Consider the following 25502-nt stretch of genomic DNA (forward strand, 5'->3'; position numbering starts at 1 on the left):
TCCTAGGTGTTTTAATAAATAATAATTATATGAAACACGCCTAAACCATGACACATGCAGCCAGTTATGTAGGTACTATAGTTTATACTTTGCGGTGCAATCTAGGTGTACGGTAGTTAAAAAAACTTTAGACAGACGATCACCCAGGTGATCTCGAGAGGTGTACGGTGGGCAAAAAGGGATTTTATCGATGTAAGTATTATATTTAAGGACAAATCCGTCAAAAAGCCATACACAAACGAAAATGTAAGTAAACCAGAAGTAAACAACATAATGATCAAAAGTTTGACTTTATAGTTGGACTGTAGGTACTTCTCTAACGGGAAGGGCGGACTTTAGTGTCGGAGCAAAGCGATGCCGTTATTATTCTGATGTTGCAAGCTCATGTGAGCATGTAAGTGCTTCTAATGGATGTAATAATAAGTACTAAGTATTTATTACTAAGTACTAAGTACTTATTACTAAGTACTAAGTACTTATTACTAAGTACTTATTAATTCTCGTTGGAGGAAGAGAGTTGTGGACAAAGAACATAATTAAAGTTGTAAGAGTTTCGCATTAAGCTGCGTACACACGGGGCCAACGGTTATCCCAACGATGGATATTTATCATACATAATACAGGGCAGATTGCAGCAACGAAGGCCAACGTAACCCGTTCGTTGGCATTCCTGGCCCCGGTGTGTACGCAGCTTTACAGTATTCCGTGATGGGTCTGCGAGGGGATGTATTATTATTCTGAGGTATGGGTGATCTGTGTGAATCAATGTCACTGTCAAATATAGACTAATTTATGCGTCATTGTCAGCTGTCAGTCTTTAACTTCTGTCGCTGTCAGTCTTTAACTTCTGTCAGTGTCAGTCTGGTTTTTGGTTACTTTCGGTTTGGTTGTTTCGTCTTCATCAAATTTATTTTACAATCGTTACTTTTTTCTCGTTTAGTAACTTACACAGTTTGTGTCCTCGCTGTGAATATCCTGTAATTAAATATTGATTGTGCCGATAAACCGATCTAAGGTGTTTATGTTTAATGAATAACAAATACAATATAAAGTTTTTGAAAATCAAACTCAATACAAAACAAAGTGAAACATTCTTTGATAAAGTGGTTCTTATAAAAAGTGCTTCAAGTTAGTGAAAGTTTAAATTAGTTTTAAGTTGCATGAACTATACACAATATTTGCCTTCATTTAGTCACTTCAATAAAAGGTAGGTTAGAAAGTGATTTACAAGTAAATGTGTTCTTATAAATAAGTCAGTATCTGAATTTAATAATTTACAAACTAATTAATGTAGGTACCATAATTAAATAAAGTGTGTGACCATGAGTACACCGACAATACAATAATTACAATAACAGTAAACAGATAGTTTATCTGGGAGTTCTGTGTCCATCCAATATAAGTAGGTATAATAATAGCCAGAAGCGGAGATAAGGTTTCTACTGAGAGAGAGAGACAATCCATACAATCCAGTATGCTGGCAGATGCGCCTTAAACTAACATAGAAGCCATTTCTATTATATCATCTCTATTATATTCTCTCTGGATATATAAAAAAATAAAATATGTGGGAACATCTTACACATTGCACTCCGACCCCAAGCTAGGCAGAGCCTGTTTTATGGCTATGGGACAACTGATATATCAACACAAATACAAAGATAGATAAGTACATATAAAATATAAATATCTTTTATATTATTTTACTATAAAATAAGGAACTACATTCCCTTTTCATAGTTTCAAAAGCTATAAAGTAATTCTCTGAACACAAAATCTGTTCTCCTAAAATGGATAGCAGAGAATGCAGCCCCAGGATTAAACCCAATTTTTGTTACTAGGTACCTAATAGTCATATTAACACAAATAATATGAATAATGTATCTTTTAATGCTTCAGAATGATTGAAAAATACATTTTTAAGTGTATTATTAAATATCGATATTTAGTTTAACCCGCCAGTGGTGACGTATATGTCTGTGAGAAAAATTATGTAAATATTAAGAGTTCTAAGTACCATGGTAAAAGGACTAATAAACGAGCCGTGATTTATGATAATGCTTTGTTTTATTATCAAACAAATACTTATCTTTAAAATTAAACTAATTTTAAGTAGCATGTGTAGTTAATTAAGTAAAAAAAATAAGTTTGAAAATCCCGGTGCGTGAGACCGGCGTCACCAACGATGTAAGTCAAATTCACGTCACCACTGGCGGGTTAAGGTTGAATCCATAGAAGAATAATTGTAGTAGTAGGTATTGTTAATGCACTACACTACAATGCGTAGTATATGTAAGGTCTTTACACACCAAAAATGTTTAATTTTACTTTAAATGAGGCCTCATGTGTTTGTATTCTTGCAGCTAGGAGGTGACAATGTCCACGGATGAAGATGGAGATAAATTGAAGTTATTTTGGGATCTTTTTTTTAAAGCTGAAACTGGAACATATGAGGTGAGACTATATCTTCTTAATTTTTGTGCCCTGTTTGTTTATATGAAACTCTTTTGTAAGATATGTTCTACATATTATTTTTATTTCAACTTATTTATACACGGCAAAAAAATACAAAATATCATCATGTACTTAATTGGAAGTTGGGTACTAATTTTATTAAATTTACAGAAATCTACATGGCTGGATCTATTTCTCGCAGAATTCCTGATAAGACTTAATGAAGGGGGTGATCCTAAAGAACTTATTAAATTCTGGTAAGCTGTTCTACTTTGTATTTGAATCATAAACAAGTAACTATTCAAGGCCTATTAATATGAAGCCATTATAATAATATTGTTGTATTTATCACGGGTATGTATCATACCTACATAATTTTCTAAATCCCCATGATCATGATTATAAACGGGATGTTTTGGGTTTCCGAAACACAAAATGTTAATTTTAAAATACCAATGTTCAAATGACGAACTTTAGTGAACTGCTGCATTTTAACCATTCCTTAATTGAATTTTCGGTATTTCGAACTTTAGGTCAAACAAACTTTCGAATTTCGGTATTTCTAAAGTAGATATTATAAATTTAGGTAAGTATTTTGAACTTCGCTTATGATACGTATGCAATGAAACAACACTTTTGCACTGTAAAACTTTATACAGGATGGTTTATTTTAATGCTTTATGCTACTTGCGGCCGCCCAGGCTTATTTCCTTAATTACTAATATCTTTGCAGCCCTATTAGCGGTGTGGTGACCCTAGTGGGGTGCGAGCTGCTATGCGGCATCCACCGCGTGACGTCAGCCATCAACGCTCACTACACGTTGCCCGTGCCATGTCTCGAGAACCCCTGCACTAGCCTCGAGGATGCCCCGCCCGAGAAGCCTCAGGAAGACCAGGAGAAGGCAGACCCTGCTCCAGGAACGGGCCTGTTTAGCCGCGCCAATGCCCAGTCTTCCACGGAGATACTAAGGAACTACCTGCTAAGTGGAGTTGCCTGGAGATGCCTAATTTTACTCAAAGCCCTTGGTGTGGAGGTGAGTTAAATATCTTTGTATTGATAATATCATTAGGAACATAGTTTTATGTATCAAATTATTGTATCAGTGTGTAAATCTGATGTTAACACATTATTAGAGATAAGGGCACTTTAACGTTATCAATACAGTTAAATATGTAGGGATGGTCGGAAAAAATTGGTACAACTAGTACCTACTTGTCTACTTGTTATCTTTAATTGTAATAATGTTATTGATTGTATGACTGTCGTCTGCTGGGGACGAGTGACGAGTGTATTGCTGTAGATATCATATATTTTATGTGTATAATATGTTGGCAATCACTAATATGTTTGTGCAGTCCCTGCTGTACTGATCTTTGCCCTGACTTTAATTTGCATAGTTCAATGTAAATAAGAAAGCTTTCATTATGAAGTAACAGTCAAAGGAATTTAACAATTTATTAATGCAGATTGGTAAGAATCTGAACTTTAAATGGAATTTTGTAATAAATGCCTACACATTGAGTATGGACTGGTCACCCGAGTCCGCGTTGTTCTATGTGCCTACACAACCAACACATATAGGTACAAATTATATACAATAGTAGGAATTTATTTCAAAGGAATAGCCTAGTCAAACTGCATTGTCTGTTCGTAATTATGTTGACCGTACTCACAAATGAACCGATAAAGCCACTTGACGAAGGAACAATCATCTAGATACGTTTAACTAATAAATGCGTAATTGCGAAGTTCCTACTAGTCATACAGTTTTTATTGTCTATCTATAAAAGCTAAATTTGAATGAAACGTGTAACATGCATTGTGTTGTATGCATGCTGCATAATCGGATTGCGTTCGTCCTTCATGGCTGACCTAGGGTAACGCCACTGCAGTCAACATATTCTGTATAGAGAGAGGGTCTTATAAGCTTTGTGTAAGTAATGCATTGTCACTATTCGTACGGCTTCCCTATTCAGGGTAGGTAACATAATAATTTAATAATGTAGGTCATTGTGTAAAGCCTATAGAATGGATATAATATAATTGCTCCCATTTTTTCCTTACGACTAAATAACATAGAAGTAATAAACTAAAGGTAGTAGGTACACAATGGAAAATTGTGAATGAAACCACTAAACAGGTATTAAATAAGATCACATAAGATCGTATTATGTTGTGAAATATTCACTTGACTGTTGTGAATGTTTGTTTGCGTGTTGCAAAACATGAAGGCCGTCTGTGAGGTACTTAGAAACTTACCCAATAGTCGGAGTTCAGTAACCTCATATCGCAACTTGGCACTACAGTAGCTACATTATAATTATTGTAATCTTATCAGTTTTATTTGTACTAACTTATGCTATTTCTATTACTTCTACGACGTGAGTCTTACTTCTTACTCTCTCTTTGCTTAGAATTCCCATGAGCTCGGTTATATAGTTATTAATATTTGCCTGCTGGTTTATGACGTATTTTAATTAAAGCGGCGTTTAGGTACACGATAAGAGTATGCTAGGTCCTAAACTTCGTTTAAAAAAAGGTAGTAGGTAGTATAGCATGAACAAATTCCGCTGGTTGGCTGTGATTATCCAAGAGCTGGATCACGTGTTTACACATTAGGAGTAGTATACGTACAGTGAATCAGTCGGTGTATTCTCTGCTTATCGTGTAAACGCAGCTTAAACTCATCAAATATGCTATATTAAATATAGCTTACAAAAACTAATAGAGAAGCACCTTAGAAGCCGTATACAGAATCTATAGATACATTTATACGTAAAAAGAACTTGAACGAATAAATAAGCAATTTTATGTCGGTTCTATGTCCTATTTGAATTTTGTTATCCTTTACCTGTCTGATTTTCTTGGCTAAGTATGCATGGAGGAAGCGTTGTATTATGTAACATTAGTAGTAGGCGTGCAGTGTTATACATACATGGTTATTAAAATAGTCACCGTCGAACCGGTTATAGAACCTGTTGTATGTTGATCCGTTACTAGATAAGTAGGCACATAGTGTTCGGAAAACATTCCGATCCCTCAGATGAGCCATGCGATCAAAACTGCGTTATCCTCATAAAAAACGATTAGCTGTTATCATATCACATAGGTACTATACCTAAATAGTTGCATTTTTTTATGATCTACTAAACCTAGTTTTTTCTTAAATTTAATTACTGTCATGGATAAGGCCATTATGACTGTATATTATGATGAATGTAGATGCGAATGGTCGCCGCCGAAAAGATCCATAGGGTCAGAATCTACGCAGCTTCCTCAAACCTCGCCCTTGTCTAAACTCAACTGTAACTAACACCTCCTCCGCCAGGGTTTGTCCTGCTGCCGCCAGCTGAGCTCCGTGCTGATATGGGTGTGCGGCGAGCTGGGCGCGGGCGCGGCGGGTGGCGCGGGGGGCGCGGGCGGGGCGCGCAACCCCCACGTGCCGGTCTCGCGCGCCCACGACCAGATCTACCAGCTGTTGGAGAACAGGTGAGGTCTTTCATGCGGTTTTAGGTGACTTATGATGATGGTTTAGAGCAGTTTGATAGTAGCTTGTACTAATCATCATCTCGACCCATCATGTCCCCACTGCTGGGGCACGGGTCTCCTTCCAATAAAGGAAGGGTTTTAGGCCTAGTCCTGAACCTGAACCTTGAACTAATGCAGCGCGGTATTGGCCAATGCACAGCAGACTTGATCTAAAATTTATTTTTGTACTTATAATTAGTTGCTCTCGAGCCTCTCGACTCGAAACCTGCTTAAAGTTGATATTTTGGCCATTCCAATAGATAGCAACTGGATTTATGCGGTGTAGTGCGTTGCATTACGGGAAACCTGTTTCTACTCCGAGCTCGACACTCGACACTTTGTTGTACTACGAATTATTCATAATGGCTTTCGATGCATACTCGACACTCGAGTTGCCGTGAATAAAACTGGACAATAAGTTTAACATGTCGGGCCTTCGTATTTGTTTGTATTTTATCATGTTATATCTATCTATACCTATGCATTCTGTTAATTAATAAGTATCGTTATCTATGACTAATCGAACTAATTAATTGGCAGACCGATAGCTATGACAAAATGCCTCCAAACAGGCGGTTGGATATCTCGGCTCAGTCAGTGCATTCAGTCGGCTCAGAGATTGGCTCCGTAATACCACAAATGTGATGTGCACATACCGGAAAACCAGCAGAGGTTGCGAACATTATAGCTGATGCATTTGTCCAGCGGTGCACTAAGATATTCTGGACATTGGACAAATAGAAGCAACCACAATATAGATATACAAATCAACGTTAGTATCAGTATCGGCAAACAGCAACGCATTTGTTGTTATGATATTCATTCATGTGATGATCCTATTAAGCAATTGCTGGCGCATTATCTAATCAAATCAGTAGATAGGGCGTCGGTCGGCCGGGTCAATAGGCCGACCTCTGTTAGGTTTCATACATTGTAAGAGCTATTACACTATTATGGTATGATTATCGTTGTTTACAGTAGGTAAATACATATTTAGATTATGTTTCAGAGTGTCCACACTTTCCATAAATCACGTACTTTTCCTGCGTTCCCGATTTCCACCGGAGATTCCAACTCTGTTATTACATAACTTGCAAAACATAAATTTTAGATGACAAATAAATTATAAATATATTGATTTGACATTGTTTATCTTTTTGTGCTGAGAATCCCAATCCCACGGCTTAAAATATACCCGTATCCTAACTAATATTATTTATTTATTTATTTATTTATACTTTTATTGCACAATATACAGAAGTAAATATGTACAATGAGGTGGACTTAATGCTAGAAGCATTTTCTACCAGTCAACCTGCAGGAGGTACCGGGAGGTACAACTAATTATAAATGCGAAACTAACTGTGTCTGTCTGTCTGTTACTCTTTCACGCCAAAACTACTGAACGGATTTGAATGAAATTTGGTATTCATATGGTCTAGAGTTCTAGACCCTGAGAAAGAACATAGGCTACTTTTTATCCCGGAATTCCCACGGGAAAACTTTTTAAGGCGAAGCGAAGCTCGCGGGAACAGCTAGTACTTACTATATCCCAAACAAGATGCAGGTAGGATAGGATAGACCGTACTTATTATTATTATTAAATTCTTTATTGCACAAAGTAAATTGGTACAAAGGCGAACTTAATGCTAGCAGCATTTTCTACCAGTTAACCTTTGGTACTTACTTGAAAAGTCTAAAATTCCGCAACCAAAAGTACCCACAATGTGTGTGTTTACCATAACACCGCGCACCGTACCTACGACCGAAACACGTGCACTGATAAAAAACCTTTTTCAGGATATGGAGCAAACAGAAGCTTGGCAGCAGTCAGCCGAAGCTCAGCTCGTCTGCTACAAAGGAATCAGCATCTGGAAGGTACATTTTAGATCTAATTTCTAGATTAGGTATTTGTGAAGTCTAATTACAACAAAATCTGACCTTCTACTAGCAATAGCCTTACAAGTTTATAAATGCGAAAAGAAAGGTTAAGGTTATATGAATGTTATTTTATGTTGTTTACGCAATAATAGCCCAAACGGTATTGACGCAGTAACATAGATCGTGACCTAGATCACTTAATATTGATTTGATGACTTTGAGAGGAAAAACTGTTGGCATAGGTATCATGCGGGCAGTATGTGAAATGTTCCCCATACAAATGTTTCTGGTAGATATTGATATAAATTTAGCATACTAATATTTAGCATTAAATCCACCCACAAAACACTTACTTATACAGGGTTGATTTTTGTATACAATGACACTTGAAGGAGAAGTAGATACTGTAAAATAATGTAGAAAATATAACTAAAAAAAAGCCTTTATTTTAATATTATGACAAATACATTATATTTTGATTATAAGTTGTAAAGTTAATAAACTATAAATCATAACTACTTGTGTGGTCCTAACTGAGCGTATCTTATCGACAAGCGGCGCCTAACTAGCCGTGGCACTCGTTCGAGCGGCACTTGTTGTTACTTGATACTTTGATACTCCGATGGACGGCTACAATGTGCTAATGATTCTAATTGCAATAATCTGGAGCTGAATGATATTCATGTTACGTAGAGGTCAATTAATTTGCGAAAATATTTTTGTTTCGAAATGTTAATCGTCGTGTAAGAATTTGACTAGTTGTTAATTCGGCAGGGGTCGCCGCGTGAGCCAGGCGCGCGGCGCGGACGTGGTGGACGGGCCGGCGCGCCGCGGCGCCTCGCCCGACCCCTCCAGCGACTCCGGCTCCGACGCCGACCTGCAGCTGCTCAACCGCTCGCTCACCATGAAGCTCGGCCCCCCCGACCGCGACTTCGACTACTTCACCTCCCCCGCGCGCGACCCGCCGCCCGCGCCCTCCCCCTCGCTCTACGGCGACCCCTTCCACTCCCCGCGCAAGACCAAGCCCAAGGCCGTCGACTACATGACCGACCGCCACAAGGACATCATCAACTCGCAGATCTCCCTGTATGAGTTCACGATCCTGGTGGCGGCGCTGCTGCAGGAGCTGTGCCGCGCCGACAGCAGCCTGGCCGGCGCCGAGGGCTCGCAGATCTCCGTGCAGTGCATCAACTACTCGCTGCGGAACCTCTGCTCGCTGCAGTTCGGCGCCGTGCACAAGTACGACGCCAAGGAAGTCTCCCGGATCAAGGTGGCCCTCACGGAACTGCTCATAGTATCGCTTGATAAAGTTCTCGTTAGATCAGATCTTTGCTCGAAGCTCATCACAAATGGAATATTGCCGATGATACTGAGAATATTAGAGGATGTCATATGCAAATCTAACTCGAAATATCACAAAACTGACGAAAAACAGCAGAACGGTGACGCAGAACCGATGGACGACGACGAGTCGGAGAACCAGCTGAAGTTCGTGTTCGGTATCTCGTACTCGATCGTGGCGTTCTTCTACTGCCTGCTGCTGCAGTGCCGCTCCGTGGAGCAGCTGCGGCAGTTCACGGAGCAGTTCCGGCTGTACGGGGAGTGCCTGAAGGGCGCGCTGCTGCAGCAGGTGGTGGCGCTCCTGGCGCGGCTGCCGGGCGCCGCCGCCGCCGCCGCGCCGCCGCTCATCAAGAAGCTGGTGGAGGCGCTCGGCAAGCTCATCTGCGAGATGAAGCGCGTGCGCGGCGAGGTGCTGCACTCGGCGGCGTGCGCGCGCGCCAGGCACAAGGCGTGCCGCGCGCGCGTAGCGGCCGGCCTGCACCACCACCACGACGTGCTGGGCGAGGCGGGCGCGCCGCCCGTGCGCCCCGCCGGCTGCTGCTGCGTGGCGCTGCTGTACGGCACGCTGCTGGCGCTGGCCGGCGACGAGGCGGTGGCGGGCAGCGCGGCGCTGCGCCGCAAGCTGCTGCGCGTGCTGCTGGCCAGCGGCGCGTGCTGCTGTGTGTCGGCCGGCCACCTCATGGAGAGCATGGTGCGGCTGATGCTGACGCACGGCGGCGCGGCCCCGCTGGCGCTGCAGGTGCTGGAGCGCACGGTGTACGGCGAGCTCGGGGCCAGCGTGCTGCGGGCGCGCGCGCGGGACCAGCTGCCGTGCGCTGTGTGCCAGCCCTGCGACGAGCGCCGAGCGGACTTCGGCAAGACCAAGTTCTACACGTACGGCGCGGGCGCGGTGGAGCGCAAGTCGCTGTGGTCGTTCCTCGTGCACTACAACTCGCTGCTGCAGCTGGACAACCCGGGCGGCGTGCTGGCGGCCGCGCTGGCGCACCTGCTGCGCGCCACGCCGCGCTGCCGCCGCGAGGTGCAGCACGACCTGCTGTTCAGCGTGCTGTACCCCAGCTTCATCGTGGCCAAGCACCGCTACCTCATCCGCGCCGAGGAGAGCGCCTACTTCCTCACCGTGTCCTGCCTCGACATCTTCGCCAGCCTGCTCAACACGGTCTCGTTCGCGGAGCAGTTCATCCAGAAGGGCGGGCTCAGCTACGTGCTGGAGCTGGTCGCGCTGCCCGAGTTCTCCAAGCAGTGCTGCTCGATACTGGAGATAGCGATCATCGTCGAGATATTCAAGATGATGAAGGACAACGCGACGGAGATGAGCTACTACCGCGACATCAACTCCTTAGTCTCTGTGCAGATGTTGCTCAAATCGCTGGACGACGCGACGGACAAGTGCTACAAGATTTACAAAATTAAGCTGCCCTCCGACAAGTTCGAGGAGCTGACTGACGTGAGCAAAGAGCTCGAGGCTTTCGGAACGGAGATAGAGAGGCGGGACTCCGCCGTGCTAGCCACAAGAAAGTCCTCTACAGCTGTCCCTATAAAGACCAGTTTCGCGTACAGCGAGAACGAGACAGAAGACGGTGTTGAAGACTACATCGAAGTGCTCCGCTCGGTGTGTACATTCTGGCGCTGCGCGGCGGGGCTGTGCCTGTGCGCGCCGCTGCTGCGCCGGCGGCTGGCGGGGGGCGGCGCGCTGCGCGACAGCTACGCGCTGCTGCGGCTGCTGCTGCACGCGCTGCACGACGCCGGGGAACACGAGACCCGGCAGCTGGTGAAGATCATTGAAGCGCTTCTTACTGTGCAGTTTGCACTATCAGGTGAGTTTTTTTAATGTTAATTGTTCATTATTGCCGAGGTCTATGCCTAGCTAAGAACGATTAATAATGTTGATGAAGGTTAATAGTTTTTTTATTGAGACAGCTGAAACAACTAACTGAATCATATACAGGGTGTCCCAAAATTCAACGATATGCCTTGGAGGGCTGATAAAGCAGCTCATGAGTGGCCAAAATATGATAATATGACCTCAGTAAAAATGAGATATTGATAATTTTATAAATTTGCGGAAAATCGACACCGCGGATCAGTTTTTTGCGTGCCGCCGGTACCAAAATTAGTCCAATCCAAACGCAAACCAAGGTGTTTCGTGATGCAAGAGTTTTATAGGTAAGTACATTACAATCCTGTTAAATTGGATTCAGTAACTCTATTTATGTTACACTTCTATTATTTACTTACTCACAAAGTAACTACTACATTGTAATAATGTAATTGGATAATGCTTCAAGTGACGAAACCTTACAGCGGCAGCGCCAATGATACCTAATTATGTCAGAGAATATTCAACTTAAAACACTTACACAATCAATTCATATTCCATTCCTTATTTAGATACTGTGTAGGTGTCTAACCTTTATAGATCTCAGTTTTTCGCTAGATTAACTTACTACAACCCATATTAGATTAACAGATTATCAGTATAAAAAATATAAACACAGCAAGCTAAGCTATTAAAAGACTCATCCGAGTAATATTTTTGTGGTTCGTCATAATGTTTTACATTACTGCTAACATTGACATTGTTACAAACCTATTTAAATCTGGATTAAAGGGATTGCGTCGTGTCATTTGACAAATATTACAGATAGCGCTAAACATCTCTGTTTTAGCGCTACTAGTAAAAAAATATAAAGTGTTATCCCATCCACAGCCCATAGTCACAGTAACCAACAACCCTCTCCTTACAGACGAGACATCAGGTCGCTCCAAAGCGCTATCCTGCTCCATAGTGGGCGGGTGGCGCGGCGGCGGGGCGGGGCGGCGCGCGCTGTGCGAGGCGCTGCTGCGGGTCGCCGCCGCCGCGCCCTCCGCCCGCCTCGCCATGCCGCCCAGGGACCCGCCCAAGGTGAGCTATAATACTATAGGGTACAATTAGAAAGAACGTGACGGCGACGCAACACCAGGAATGTAGGCGTTAGGTGATTTCATTATATGGAATTCAATATAAGACGTTATAAAGCGTTGAGCGAGACGTGTCATGTTGCGTAGAGCGTGGCGCGACGTTTTGTGACGTCTCATATATAACTCCATGTATTTTAAATATCCGTCGCCGTCCTGCGTCGCTAGCTATGTAGAGGAACCTATAAATACGACTGGGGTGCATGAAAGCGCTATCCTGCTCCATAGTGGGCGGGTGGCGCGGCGGCGGGGCGGGGCGGCGCGCGCTGTGCGAGGCGCTGCTGCGGGTCGCCGCCGCCGCGCCCTCGTCCCGCCTCGCCATGCCACCCAGGGACCCGCCCAAGGTAGCTATTATATTCGAACAGGACTGTGGTGCATGAAAGAGGGTCGTTCTTGAGTGACGTATCAACTATAAGTTAGGCTACACCGACTACACTGTAACTATTTGCCACTGACTGAGTCAGCAACGTATCGGTTAAGTATACCGAGTGCATACAGTTTGCTTGATTTGTATGTCTATGCAAATTGCAGATTTGTTGGTGGCTACTGATGAGTAGTCAGTTTGCCTCCAGGGAACGCTTTATACGTCTGGCGCAACCTGAGTAGCCATCAGCGACTGGTTAAACCTTACAACACGTTGACAAACCCTAGTCCAGCTAGAGACTTTGTCACCGACACGCGAAGAAAAAGCCTACTCAAACCATAAAGTAATAAAAATAATTATTTAACTAAACCTAGTTTGTTTCTTCTAAGTTTGGTACAGACAAGAACTCGAAGCCTTAAAGCACTATAATTTAGACATAATAATTATGTAGTAGATAACTGTAATATTTATCAGACTTAAAGTCGGTTGCCTAATGACTAATGGCTGTGAGTGTTTCACAAAGTGTTAACCGCAAACGAGTTCTCATATTAACTGCGGTGGTATTTTGTCATGTGGATCTTATTCCTAGCGTCGTTAACACGTGTTGATGTTGATACGTTAATACGACGTGTTCTATTTATTTATTTCGTGTGTGAAAATTCATTAGTTTATGATACTTCCGAAGAGTTAGGTTGACTTGCCAGATCTGAATGTGAATAGTGTGTACGGTGCTTAAGATGTGGGAAATGAAACGTGATTGATTATTTAGATATTATATTGGATTCACAGAGCCAAACAGAAAAGGACATACAAATACAAATGCAGGTTAATTGATTGATAATACTATAAGCATTAAGGTCATCATTCCGTAAAAGTCTATTCTTTATTTTTGCCTGCTTGTAGGCGATTTTAAATAAATGCATTTTATGAGGTTACGTATTTAATACATCAGAAGCGGGTTCTATAAATGTTATTTACTTGCAGTTGCCGCCGCTAGCTTGCGTCCCCGGCAGCGAGTCGTCCCTGGAGCGGTGGTCGAGTGACGAGAGCATCGCGCCGCCCTACGCCAGCGACCACAGCGAGCCCGCCCGCCCTGACGCCGGCTACGAGGTTAGTGGGACTGAGTTGTGATCTGTGTGTCGGTCTGATAAAAGTAAAATAGATACGAATTTCTGTTTACTGACTTCAAGAACGGTCTCTTTGTAACACGTACCTACATTACGCCTCATAACTCCTATTTTAGTGAGTAACTATACTGATGAGTGGTTTGTTTTCAGGCTGACGTGGAGATCGGCAAGTTCGACCAGCCCACTACACACAAGGTTCTCAAACCTTCTAACAATACAACTTGCAGCGGACACGTTATTGGACTGGGTATGTAACTGTTGTTCAATCATGCTTTATCACAAAAACTCGCCCAAACAAAGTGTCCACGGGGGGCCACATCTCATGAAATCTTGTTCATTATTATTCATCATCATCATCACGACCGATCACTTCCCCGCTGGGGCACGGGTCTCCTTCCAGTGAATAAAGGGTTTAGGGGCTAGTCCACAATGCTTGCCTAGTGCGGGTTGGTGGACCCCAACACAAGCAAGCTTGTGCTGAGAGAGTTGTCGGGCAACCTGTCAGATGTTTTCAAGCTGCCCGAAGGCTCTGGCTAGGCTTAACGACTGCTGCCGAAGCAGCAACCGGGACCCACGGCTTAACGTGCCGTCCGAAGCACGGAAGCGTCCAGAAAAGAACCACTTGAAATCGGTCGCCCATCGTACGGTTCACCGTTCCAGTTGTTGCTTAACCTCAGTGATCAGTTAAGATTACTGAAGCTAGCTCGACTACGGACGCTTCTTATTTATTAATTATTATTCTTCCAGAACCGGAGCCGGCGGAGGCGGACGTGCAGTGTCCGGTGTACGCCCGCAGCGGCGCGCTGGCGCACCCCGAGCTGTGCCTCATCGTCGTCGACATGCTCACTGAGCTGATACACAAGTTAGTTTATATACTAAAATAATTTAAGTATACATAAATACTCACGACAGGAGTAGTTAGAGGTGAATTAAGGGTCTGCAATAGGAAATCGAGGGTTGGCATTGTCATAGAATTATGTAGTAAATGATGCTCTACAGCCTTGAAAAAAATCACACAGGTAGTTGAAGAGTCTAGCTAGGTGCTGAATCATTCGAATTTAAGTAAATGATTATGGATAACTGTAAATTAATTTCAGAATATCAAGAAAAACCAGTCAATCACACTCCCGTATTGTAACAACTGTGTCGTAATTATTAAGAATTTTCATATGATTTTTATCATATTATAAAGTTAAAGGCTTGGACTAGGCGCTAAATACCTTGTTTTTTAATAAACACACACTTATTTTGTGTAAATTAATCCCAAACTTGAGCAATTTTTTTCCCTCAAATCTTCATACAAATATCTATGGCGGCTTTCTGTGTTATAAAATCATAAACACAAGTGACGTTTGACTCAGTTGGCCGCTGGCCTCCAAAGAAGGGTCACGTCGGTTTAGGCAGCACTGACAGCACGCGATCTTATCGTGTACAGATACAAAATCACTGCACATTGGTTGTCATTGCACTTTTTCAACTTTTATGACACCAACATAATTTGATTTGAAATTGAGGAAGCATAATTCTTCCAGTATATTCAATACATTAAATTAAATTAGATAGTGTGCAATATTCTCGTGATATTACAGTCTCGTAAAGGTCTGATGAGGAGCAGGAATATAGCGAATGGATCTAAGTGATGACAATACGCACGAACATTAGGTTAGGGATCAAAAATACAGTCTCTTGGTGCTGGTTGAGGTATGGTCTCGTGAGGATCTGATGAGGGCAGTAACACGGTGGTGGCTCAATTTTATTTCAAAGATGTTAATAGCTAAAAGCATCGAGTTTGGGCTATTAAGTATGTTTTTCAGAGAGAGAGAAAGAGATTTTGTTTTTCCTCTGGATGTGTTAGGTTTACTGGGTTTACTAAGTTCATTCTGTTAATGGCATCAAGTTGTTATGTGTTCATAAGTAATAATTATTTATTAACAAAATGCTGTTGATTCTCCACGAAAATGTAAAAATAAAAATAAAATAAATAAAAATAAATTCGTAACGTAAAATTGTCAATGACGGAATTTCTTCTATAGACAGTAGCCACAAAAAAAACAAACGATAGATGGCGTGATTTGAAGATAAAGATACATTTTTTCGACACTAACCCCCTTATTCATAGAAAAGTTACAATACGTTTTAACTAATAAACTGTTTTGTCCCTCTCTGTCAAAGAACAAATTGTTATTTGTCGGAGAGGGACAAAACAGTTTATTAGTTAAAACGTATTGTAACTTCTCTATGAATAAGGGGGATAGACAGCAACAACAAAAAAATACAGATTTAAAGAAAAGAAACACATACTTATACAAAACAACAAATAAAAAAAAGGATACACATCAAAATAACTGGAAAAAATATAAGCCCCAATTTACTTGTGTGGGACAGGGAGTACCATAATATATTTTTTTGGGGTACTCCCCATCTATGCGAAATATAAGCTTGATATCTTTACCCGTTTCTGAGAAAAAGGGCGGTGACAGACAGTCAGTCAGACAGACGGACAACAAAGAGATCCTATAACGGTTGCTTTTTTTCTTTTGACGTTCGAAACCCTAAAATTAAGAAAAAATATTATGCTGCCAAAAAATGTACTTACAGGTATTGAAAAAGCGGTATATAAACAAATTATACCAGCAGAGGGTTCACCATTTAGCTGAATGTTACTTAGAAAACGGCCTTGAGTGGCGGTCAAGTTGGTCCCCGCCTGCGATACTTTCCATTAACATTGGGACTCGTTTTCATGTTTTTAGCGTACAGTCAGGTTTTTAGTTTTTTATAATTGTATTTTTTTATTTGTAACTTTTTAGTTGTTTTTATTTTATGAAATTTTACGTCGGTAGGTAGTTCATGATCATTTTTTATTTCAATAATTTTGGTGTTGTTATTTAAATACCTTCAATATGCATATTTTTGTAATGTGAAAATCAAGCCCTTTCATTTGATACCTTACACGGCAAAGTTGAATTATTATTTTTTCGATCATCACGTATGTCCTCAAGAGGGCGCTATGTACATTTTAATGTTCAAGTTGGTCCCCGCCTGCGATACTTTCCATTAACATTGGGACTCGTTTTCATGTTTTTAGCGTACAGTCAGGTTTTTAGTTTTTTATAATTGTATTTTTTTATTTGTAACTTTTTAGTTGTTTTTATTTTATGAAATTTTACGTCGGTAGGTACCTAGTTCATGATCATTTTTTATTTCAATAATTTTGGTGTTGTTATTTAAATACCTTCAATATGCATATTTTTGTAATGTGAAAATCAAGTCCTTTCATTTGATACCTTACACGGCAAAGTTGAATTATTATTTTTTCGATCATCACGTATGTCCTCAAGAGGGCGCTATGTACATTTTAATGGAACGTCACATAGCCTATAGCCATCGCGCCATCAATACGCTTCTAACAATACCTCATACATCAAAATCTATCAAGCCGTTTAGGCTACAGGAGGGAACAAAGAAACAGACAAACATACATATATACATACATACAATCAAAAAACATTACCCTCCTCCTTCGGCAGTCGGGTAAAAAGGAGTAAGACAGGGGGTCATTCTGAACTTTTGCTCTACGAGTTTTGGCTTAGTATAGCCCTTTTGCGACACTATGTATTTACTTTGCTTTGTCGTCGGGGTTCAGTTGGCTGGAGGATGCCCGAAACTTATTATCTACACTTTAATACTTGTAGTTACCTTTCTACAAGTAAATACCACATTTGTTTGAGAAAGCTAATCGGGTTCCGAGTATAGAGTAAAGTGGCACCCCTATTAATTTCTACTCTTTCCTGGTGCCTACCAGTGTAAGTAAGAATTATACTTACTTACCCTAAAATCACCCAAGATGTACTTGAACATAATTGTCAATAAAGTTGGCGAGTAAAAGTTTATCGACCCACTGTGCAAACTTACATGTGTGCGTGTCACTGCGTGTGCTGTGTGAAGAGCATTGAAAACCCAAAATTGGCGCGGCACGTCACCCTGTACGGGCCCTTAATACATAGCTGAGAAAAATCCATACTGCCTTGCATTTTCAAAAATATATAGGATCTAATGTAGGTATAACTAATATCAAAATTAAAAACACTACAGCTCATACTTTTTCATACTCTGTGTCATACGAAATGATAGATAGATATTCTTTATTTGTACACAAAAACATGGACAAAAACTACAAAAAAAAAACTATGATCTTGTGCTGACTTCACTGAAACTACCGTAGTCTCGTCAGTCCCTTTCACTCACACCTCAAAACTCTTCTTTGACAAACTATATTTAATTTCAGAGTGATGTCAGGCGACAGCAGTTGTCTCACTCTGGCGAAGGCGTGCTGCGCGCGTCTGTCGCAGTCACTCGCGCGCGCGCCGCCCCCCAAGACCCCGCTGCGTCTGTTGAAGGCATTACTATCTGGCGCTGGAGCAGACCTGCTCAGCACTAGTGACCCTAAACTTGAAGGTGATTAGCGTGTAAATACTCTTTGTGCACCCGTAATGTTGTTAGAAGCACAAACAACTTAACTCTGTTCTGCTATTTCATGATTTAATTCCACTTTTGTGCAATCATAGCTCAGTGAAAGGTTTTATAATCATCATATTAGAAAATTATTGTCCATAACATAGTGCATCTTCCATGTAGCGTTACAACCATCTATTATCAGCATTCCTCATCAATGCTTTTTCTTTATTTTTTTCACAGAGCTACAACGCAGCGTGCTCGAGCTAATAGAAGTGGTAGCAGCTTCAGGCATCGAGCCGAGCGAGCTAGCTCTATACCTGAAGCTGCTGCAGCGCGGGGCGGCGCCGCTGGGCGCGCTGCTGGCGACGCTACAGCGGCTAGCCGCGGCCGCCGCGCCGCACACTCCGCCGTGTCTGCTGGCGTTCCCTTCACCGCCTACTGGTATGTAGCTACTGTTGAATAGCTCAGCGAGCTAGCGCTATACCTCAAGCTGCTGCAGCGCGGGGCGGCGCCGCTGGGCGCGCTGCTGGCGACGCTACAGCGGCAAGCCGCGGCCGCCGCGCCGCACACTCCGCCGTGTCTGTTAGCATTCCCTTCACCGCCTACTGGTATGTAGCTATAGAGTAGCCCAGCGAGCTAGCGCTTTATCTAAAGCACACTCCTCCGTGTCTATTAGCATTCCCGTCGCCGCCTACTGATATGTAGGTAGCTATAGAGTAGCCCAGCGAGCTAGCGCTTTATCTGAAGCTGCCTAGCGGCGCTGCAGCGGCTAGCCGGTTCTGCCGCGCCGCACACTCCGCCGTGTCTGTTAGCATTCCCTTCACCGCCCACAGGTATGTAGCTATAGAGTAGTCCAGCGAGTTAGCGCTTTATCTGAAGCCGTTGGCCTTCCCGTCTCCGCCTACTGGTATGTAGCTGTCGAGTAGCTTAGCGAGTTAGCGTAGTAACTCAAGCTGCTGCAGCGCGGGGCGGCGCCGCTGTGCGCGCTGCTGGCGGCGCTGCAGCGGCTGGCCGGGGCTGCTGCGCCGCACACTCCGCCGTGCCTGTTAGCATTCCCGTCGCCGCCTACTGGTATGTAGCTACTGACACCACCTACATTATCATCAGTCAATAATGGTCCCACCAAAATTGCAACAACATTGTGTCCTCTGTCTTCCTCTTGCTAGCTTGCTAACGGCTACCAGTCTAAGGTTGTCAATCCAGCAGGCCTATCCACGCTACACGCTATACTTACCTACTATGTCTTGCTTTGGAGGTCAATTAGTCCAACACACAATTTTTTTTGGCCTTTAGAATGATTGTCCACTGTAGACTTTAATCGATTCTGAATCGTTTGGTTCCTAACTATTTTTTTTCAAAATTGGTGGATTTGACTAGTTGACCTCCAAGACTACGCTGTCATAAAACAATAGTATATTTATTTTGTCAAAATATGTGTTATAAGAACTGATTTATTTTCAGACGAGTACCAGCCACCGCCGGCCCCAGAGCCCGGACAAAGCAACTCGCAGAGTCACCAAGCAGAGACCTTCGCGAGGCATCTCTTCGACCAACATACGAAAGCTGGTAAGTATAACAGCAAATACGGTTTTACCTACCTTTGAAAGGAATCACTACGAAAACAGCTCGGGCTATAAAACCCCGAACGAGTTGATGTCGATGCTATTATGTCATTGCCGATTGAAGCACTCTGATCTTTGTCTTCGGACTTACGGAACAGCCAATATAAATATGTGACATTTTCGAAACATCAGCCTATAATTTTTTATTGCTGCCTGGCATAGGCTTTAAAGATGTGCTATAGCACTCTGTCCTTGCCCTTCCCCAACCAACGACAAGACTACGTAATTAAAATGCATGTATTAAAATAAACAAATCATAATTTAGGTATAAAATCGTCGTGGTCATCCGCGGCTGCTAGATGCGGCATCGAGGGCGCGGGCTGGGGCCCGTGGCTGCAGGGGTTCGCCGCCGTCGCCTGGCTGCAGGCCGCCTCACCCGCCCCCACCACTACTCACGGTTAGTATACCACGAGAGTTGACAATAATAATATGTGGGGACACAACCCACATACGGCCATCCGACCCCAAACTAGACAGAGCCTGTAATATGGGTATCGGACAGCTGATATAAGAACACAAATACATAGATAGATACATATAAAAGGCGGCTAGATGCGGCATCGAGGGCGCGGGCTGGGGCCCGTGGCTGCAGGGGTTCGCCGCCGTGGCCTGGCTGCAGGGCGCCTCGCCCGCCGTCGCCAACACGCACGGTTAGTGTACAGTCCAGTTCACGAGAGTTGACAATGATGTCTGTTGAGGTTTTAGCCATTTGCGTATACGAAAAAAATGTCAATGCCTACATTTCTGTCATTATCAATATGCTTGGAGGGTACCACATTATATGAAAAATAGTAACCTTCATTGTTTTACAAAGAAAACGAAATATCAAAACGTGCACAAAGCTCTCCTTACGCGCATTTCGATACGTGTAGAATGTCTAGTTCATCAATGATCTATGTACTGTCTATGCATGAGTTTAAAATTTGCCAATGCAGTGTTCTATCCTATATCCTCTAAACAATAAAGTTTTATCCCAGCTGACACATCAGAAGACAGTGAGGCGCCGCCCGCCCCCGCGCCGCGCCGCCCCGCGCAGCCCGCAGACTTGGCGCATCTCTTCTCTATAGGACACGACTCGCTCATGTTCGAAGTGTGGATGGATCCTACTACTGGTAAGTTAAATGGCCATAATATGGTGAATAAAAGTAAACCGTATTGTCATTGCTGTGCGGTCAACTGTTAAATACTCAAACAAGCTTACGAACAAACATTCGCTTTATAGTAAAAAAACCGGCCAAGTGCGAGTCGGGCTCGCGCACAAAGGGTTCCGTAGCAGCAAAATTACAGTTAAATCAACCTATCTCAAAAACTATAAGAGATACTTTGATCAAACCAAAAATCGTTGAAAGAGTTAATTAGCATGCATCACCTCTATTTTTTTTAGAATTTTATACCCCGTAGTTATAAAAATAGAGGGGGGGGGACATACTTTTTACGACTTTGAGAGCTGATATCTCAAAAACCGTTCACTTTAAGAAAAATGTTTTTTAGAAAACTTTATATCATTTTAAAAGACCTTTCCATTGATACCCCACACGGGTATGTACATCGAAAAAAAAAATTTCATCCCTCAGTTACATGTATGGGGGGCCCCACCCCCAATTCTTTTTTTTACTATTTAGTGTCATATTTTTGTAGCGGTTCATACAACACATATTCCCATCAAATTTCATCACTGTAGTACTTATAGTTTCCGAGTAAATCGGCTGTGACAGACGGACAGACGGACAGACGGACATGACGAAACTATAAGGGTTCCGTTTTTGCCATTTTGGCTACGGAACCCTAAAAATGGCATACAGAATCTAGATTCTAGATTGATTTATAAAAATGAAATCCAATGAACGGGATGGACAAGATAAACTAAAACTGTGACATTTATCGTTTTTAAAACAGTCAGCTAGCTGTTATTTATAATGTATGGTTCAGTTCTAGGTACCTAATTAAATCATAATTTTAGGCATCCTAACGTTCCGCCTGAGCCGTCCCGAAGCCAGCAGTTACAAGGTGCTCAGCGAGACGAGTGTGGAAGCCATACCGCTACAGCAGTGGTGCTGTCTCGGACTCAATGTCAAGGAACTTGTTCACAAGAGGAAGATTCACATACAGGTTAGTTTACGTTTTCTTTAACTTGCCTTTTGAAACTACATAAGATTTTCGTAATGACATAGGTACTTATGTTGTATAATTTTATTTCAGGTCACAGTGTTTGTGAATGGATGCGAAATCGAAACAGTATCGTTGCCGCTGCAAGGTCAGTTAAATAATAAATAGTTTATAATAATTTTAAATACCTACTGTCTTCGGACGTATGTAAACAAGAAATAAACTTTTATTCAAACCCGAATACATGCGTTATTCAAATTTGAATAGACTTGCGTCAGGGACGTTTCACCGCACGTTGATTTTTCTGAGCGTGGCTCTGGTTCTGGCCTTCTACTGTGTAATGTAGCAGCTCGGCAGGAGCTGGTCTGGATCACCGGGGAGCGACCCCTGGGCGAATCGACCTGCCTGGCCTTCCCCGAGAGTAGGGGTTGGGTGCTATATTGTAATGTGGTACTTACCCTTATGACTAACGTCCCTAGTGCTGAGGGCTGGTACCTACCTAATAACTCTCAATTAATATGTACCGGGAAGCGGTCTTAGGCTAGCTCAGCTTGACGCCGGCCTCTGAAGGAGTGCCCGGTCGCCTGGGGGATCTACGCTGACCGTGAAGCGGTCCTAACTACTCTGATCTTGGTCCTGAGGCCCCTGGAGGGAAATAACCTCGGTAGGTGTACGGGGTGAGAATTAATAATGCCGATTAATTAGTGTAACACAATTGAGGCGGCACTGGACCCGCTTTATTTACAATCAAGTTAACTTATATGTCTAAGGTACTTACAGCTTACGTACTTAATATTAACGCACTACACAAATGCACAAATACTTATCGCGATTACTGATATTTATATTGGTCGGGCCCTGAAGGGGCCTACGCGGACGTTACTATCTTAATAAGGGGAAGGATATAGGGTACAGGAGGTCGGGCGAATACCGGTGGTGCGTGTGGACTTGTTCCAGGATTTGTGGAGTGTATTTGTGTCGACAAGAGTGTGGCTGAAGGCTGGTGTGTGTCCGGTGATTGTATAGTTCGGTACTTACACAGATGCTTTCAACTAGGCAACCCAGGCATCCATGTACGTATCCGGGGGACCTCGCTCCGCTAATTAGGCAGCCCACTGTGTCGGGTCTAGTCGGGTATACGGATGCTTTCAACTAGGCAACCCAGGCATCCGTATAACCGAGAGGCCTCGGTCCGTTGAGCAACCTACCTCGCGGGGAGACCGGTGATGTGAGATTAGTGTGCGTGAATAGATTACTTGAATAGATATGGGTGCGGGGAGGGATCTCGGGAACGGAATGATCACTCGTCGGAACAGGAGGTGGCGAATGGTGCTCTAGCGGCGGTCCGGCGGCTATTTATAGGCGGGTCGCCCCGCGCCCCTTGTATTCTCCGGAGTCGTCTGTGTGGTGCCCCGCCTCGTCTCGCACACGCCGGGCGCTCTTGTGGCTGCGGTGTGAGGGTAGGTGTGTTGGACGGTTGGTTTGTAACGGCTCGTTACATTCTCCCCCCTCAGCAGAAGAATTTTTACCTGGTAAAAATTCACAGGTCATGTAGATACATACAAGGAAAAATTAAGAGAATGGTGCATGTACTGGTGCATTTGTTTACAAACGGGTTCCTACTTTATCATCTGGATTCAGGATATATTTTATTTACTTAGATATTTATATCAGGTTAATTTTACACAGTATAATATTATTAGCTTTGGTAAAAAAAAAGTTACGCGGTATTGTCCATGAGCATTTCATCCCTGCTTGGTGCCGGTAAGTTCGGGCGGAAACGGTATATTATATTCGGGATTCTTTTCTACATAAAAGATGTGAATATTTTGTTTTTTACAAGACATGAGCAAGGATAAAGTGCATGGTTGGTTTTACTTACATTGTAGGCTATGTGTATATAACTTATTGTGTACTGATATACATTTTCCTGTTAATTACATTAGGTATACGGTTTCAGCTTTACGGTTTTAAATTATTTACATTGAAAATAACATAAAATTTTTGCGGCATGTGCCCTTGCGCTGAAATTTACTCGGTCGGTTTGACACTTGACATTGACTTGATAACTAAAATTCTAACCTGTGTACGTTCACAGAGTAACGTATTGGGCTGCGTTCAAAAATATAACAATCTTTATTCTAAGTATTGTCTAAATTTTACTTGTGACTTGGATGGAAAAAGGTGGATGTTATAAGTTTAACATGTCTGTGTGTCTATTATCTACTTATATTATATTATACTACGGACGGACGGTTTAAAATGTGTGCATTTGCGTTTACATTTTTACCTATTTCTATATTTTCAATATAGATTGCGGTTTTTCGGTTGTATATTTATAATTAAATTACAAATTATAGATAATAAGATTTATATGGTACGGTACGGAATGACTAGGTAATAAATATACAAATGTTTAAACTTTTTATGGCTATTTGTCTTCAATCTTCATTATGTTGATGATTGAGGGTAGGTTTGGAATTATCGGTTCGTTCGGCATCGCATGAGTACCGCGGCTAGGCACATCTGGCGATGGGTGATGACGTCGTCGGTAGGTTATTACTGCTTCGGTTCGGTGGAATTTGGTTGCGGCGAGTTTGATGACGATGATTTTAGTCGTTCTTTGTACTTTTTCATATGATGAAGAACATCTTTGTACATCCCGGGCCAGTAATATGTTTCGGCAATGCTTTTTAGGATTTTTCCCGTGCTTCGGTGGCCTGTTGTTGTCGGTTCATTAAGGTGTTGTTCGATAATCGACCTTCTCTTCAATGTCGGAACGCATAATTTCCACTGCGATTGTGCATTGATCTTGACCCCGTATCTCGGATTTACAATTCGTTTATGGAGTGAGCCGTTTTTGATTGTGAATGTTGGGTCATTTTCAGGTGATTTTTGGGTTTCGGTCATTTTCCTCTCGAACCATTCTTTTCGTTCCTGGATTGAAGCTGTGTCGGGATATCTTGGTGGCTGTTGTTGGTTAGGTTTTTTCTTTTGCTTGCGGGATTTTGATTTTCTAGGGCCGGTAATTTTATTATTGTTCGGTGGTGTTGTTTCTGGTGCGACGACTTCGGTGACTTTCGGTGTATTTTCGGTATTTTTGTTCCATACTATTGTGGCTCCTGCTTTTCTTAGTAGGTCTATCCCTATGATGACTAGGTTTGGCGGTGACTCTGCTGGTAGTACGAAGAGTTCGTGTACTATTTTTCTCTGCCGTATCTCGATTTCTGGGTCTATTCTGAGCTTCACGTCCATGACTCTGCCATCTGCGACGGTTACTCGCATCCCTGTGACTTTTTCAGTGTCGGCGTTTTTCGAGTTCTCTTCATAAATATTTCTACTGATGTAGGATCTGGTGGAGCCTGTGTCGACTAGTGCTCGATATGTGATTTTTCCTATTTTCACGTCTTCAAAAATTCGTTGTTCTGGTCGGTTTTCTTCGGCGGTTATGTTCGTGTCTCCGAACTTGGTTTCTCTTCTGCAGCAGTTGCGCGTTAGTCTCCCGAGGACTCCGCATTGGCTACAGAACAGTACTTGCCTGCCCCGGCATTCCTTGTGAGAGTGACCTGCTTTGCCGCAGTTCCAGCAGCACGTGGTCCTGTCGTATTTTTCGTGAATTTTACGAGGTTCTGGTGACGTTTCTGGATGACTTTTCGGTGTCTGGCGGT

The 25502-nt window shown here is 42.7% G+C and overlaps 1 protein-coding gene and 1 long non-coding RNA gene across 2 annotated transcripts in view; one reads left to right on the forward strand and one right to left on the reverse strand.

Moving 5' to 3' along the window:
- Nucleotides 1–844: 844 nt before the first annotated feature.
- The window catches only part of LOC105381275, a 63867-nt gene continuing 39209 nt past the window's right edge, over nucleotides 845–25502 (forward strand). Inside the window, 19 exon segments of the mRNA XM_048624450.1 lie at nucleotides 845–1207; nucleotides 2364–2454; nucleotides 2626–2711; nucleotides 3188–3488; nucleotides 5784–5944; nucleotides 7784–7861; nucleotides 8639–11019; nucleotides 11950–12111; nucleotides 12371–12504; nucleotides 13509–13634; nucleotides 13802–13898; nucleotides 14399–14513; nucleotides 17937–18106; nucleotides 18347–18547; nucleotides 19568–19672; nucleotides 19994–20125; nucleotides 20706–20840; nucleotides 21689–21837; nucleotides 21928–21982. Of these exon segments, the coding sequence (XP_048480407.1) occupies nucleotides 2377–2454; nucleotides 2626–2711; nucleotides 3188–3488; nucleotides 5784–5944; nucleotides 7784–7861; nucleotides 8639–11019; nucleotides 11950–12111; nucleotides 12371–12504; nucleotides 13509–13634; nucleotides 13802–13898; nucleotides 14399–14513; nucleotides 17937–18106; nucleotides 18347–18547; nucleotides 19568–19672; nucleotides 19994–20125; nucleotides 20706–20840; nucleotides 21689–21837; nucleotides 21928–21982 (4666 nt within the window). The 5' untranslated portion in view covers nucleotides 845–1207; nucleotides 2364–2376.
- On the reverse strand, nucleotides 22722–24912 carry LOC125489308. The gene is made up of 2 exons (XR_007266875.1): nucleotides 23717–24912; nucleotides 22722–23363 (listed from the first exon to the last, which is right to left on the reverse strand). It is a non-coding gene; the product is annotated as an uncharacterized LOC125489308 (long non-coding RNA).

Source organism: Plutella xylostella, chromosome 12, assembly GCF_932276165.1.
Source record: "Plutella xylostella chromosome 12, ilPluXylo3.1, whole genome shotgun sequence".
Taxonomy (NCBI): domain Eukaryota; kingdom Metazoa; phylum Arthropoda; class Insecta; order Lepidoptera; family Plutellidae; genus Plutella; species Plutella xylostella.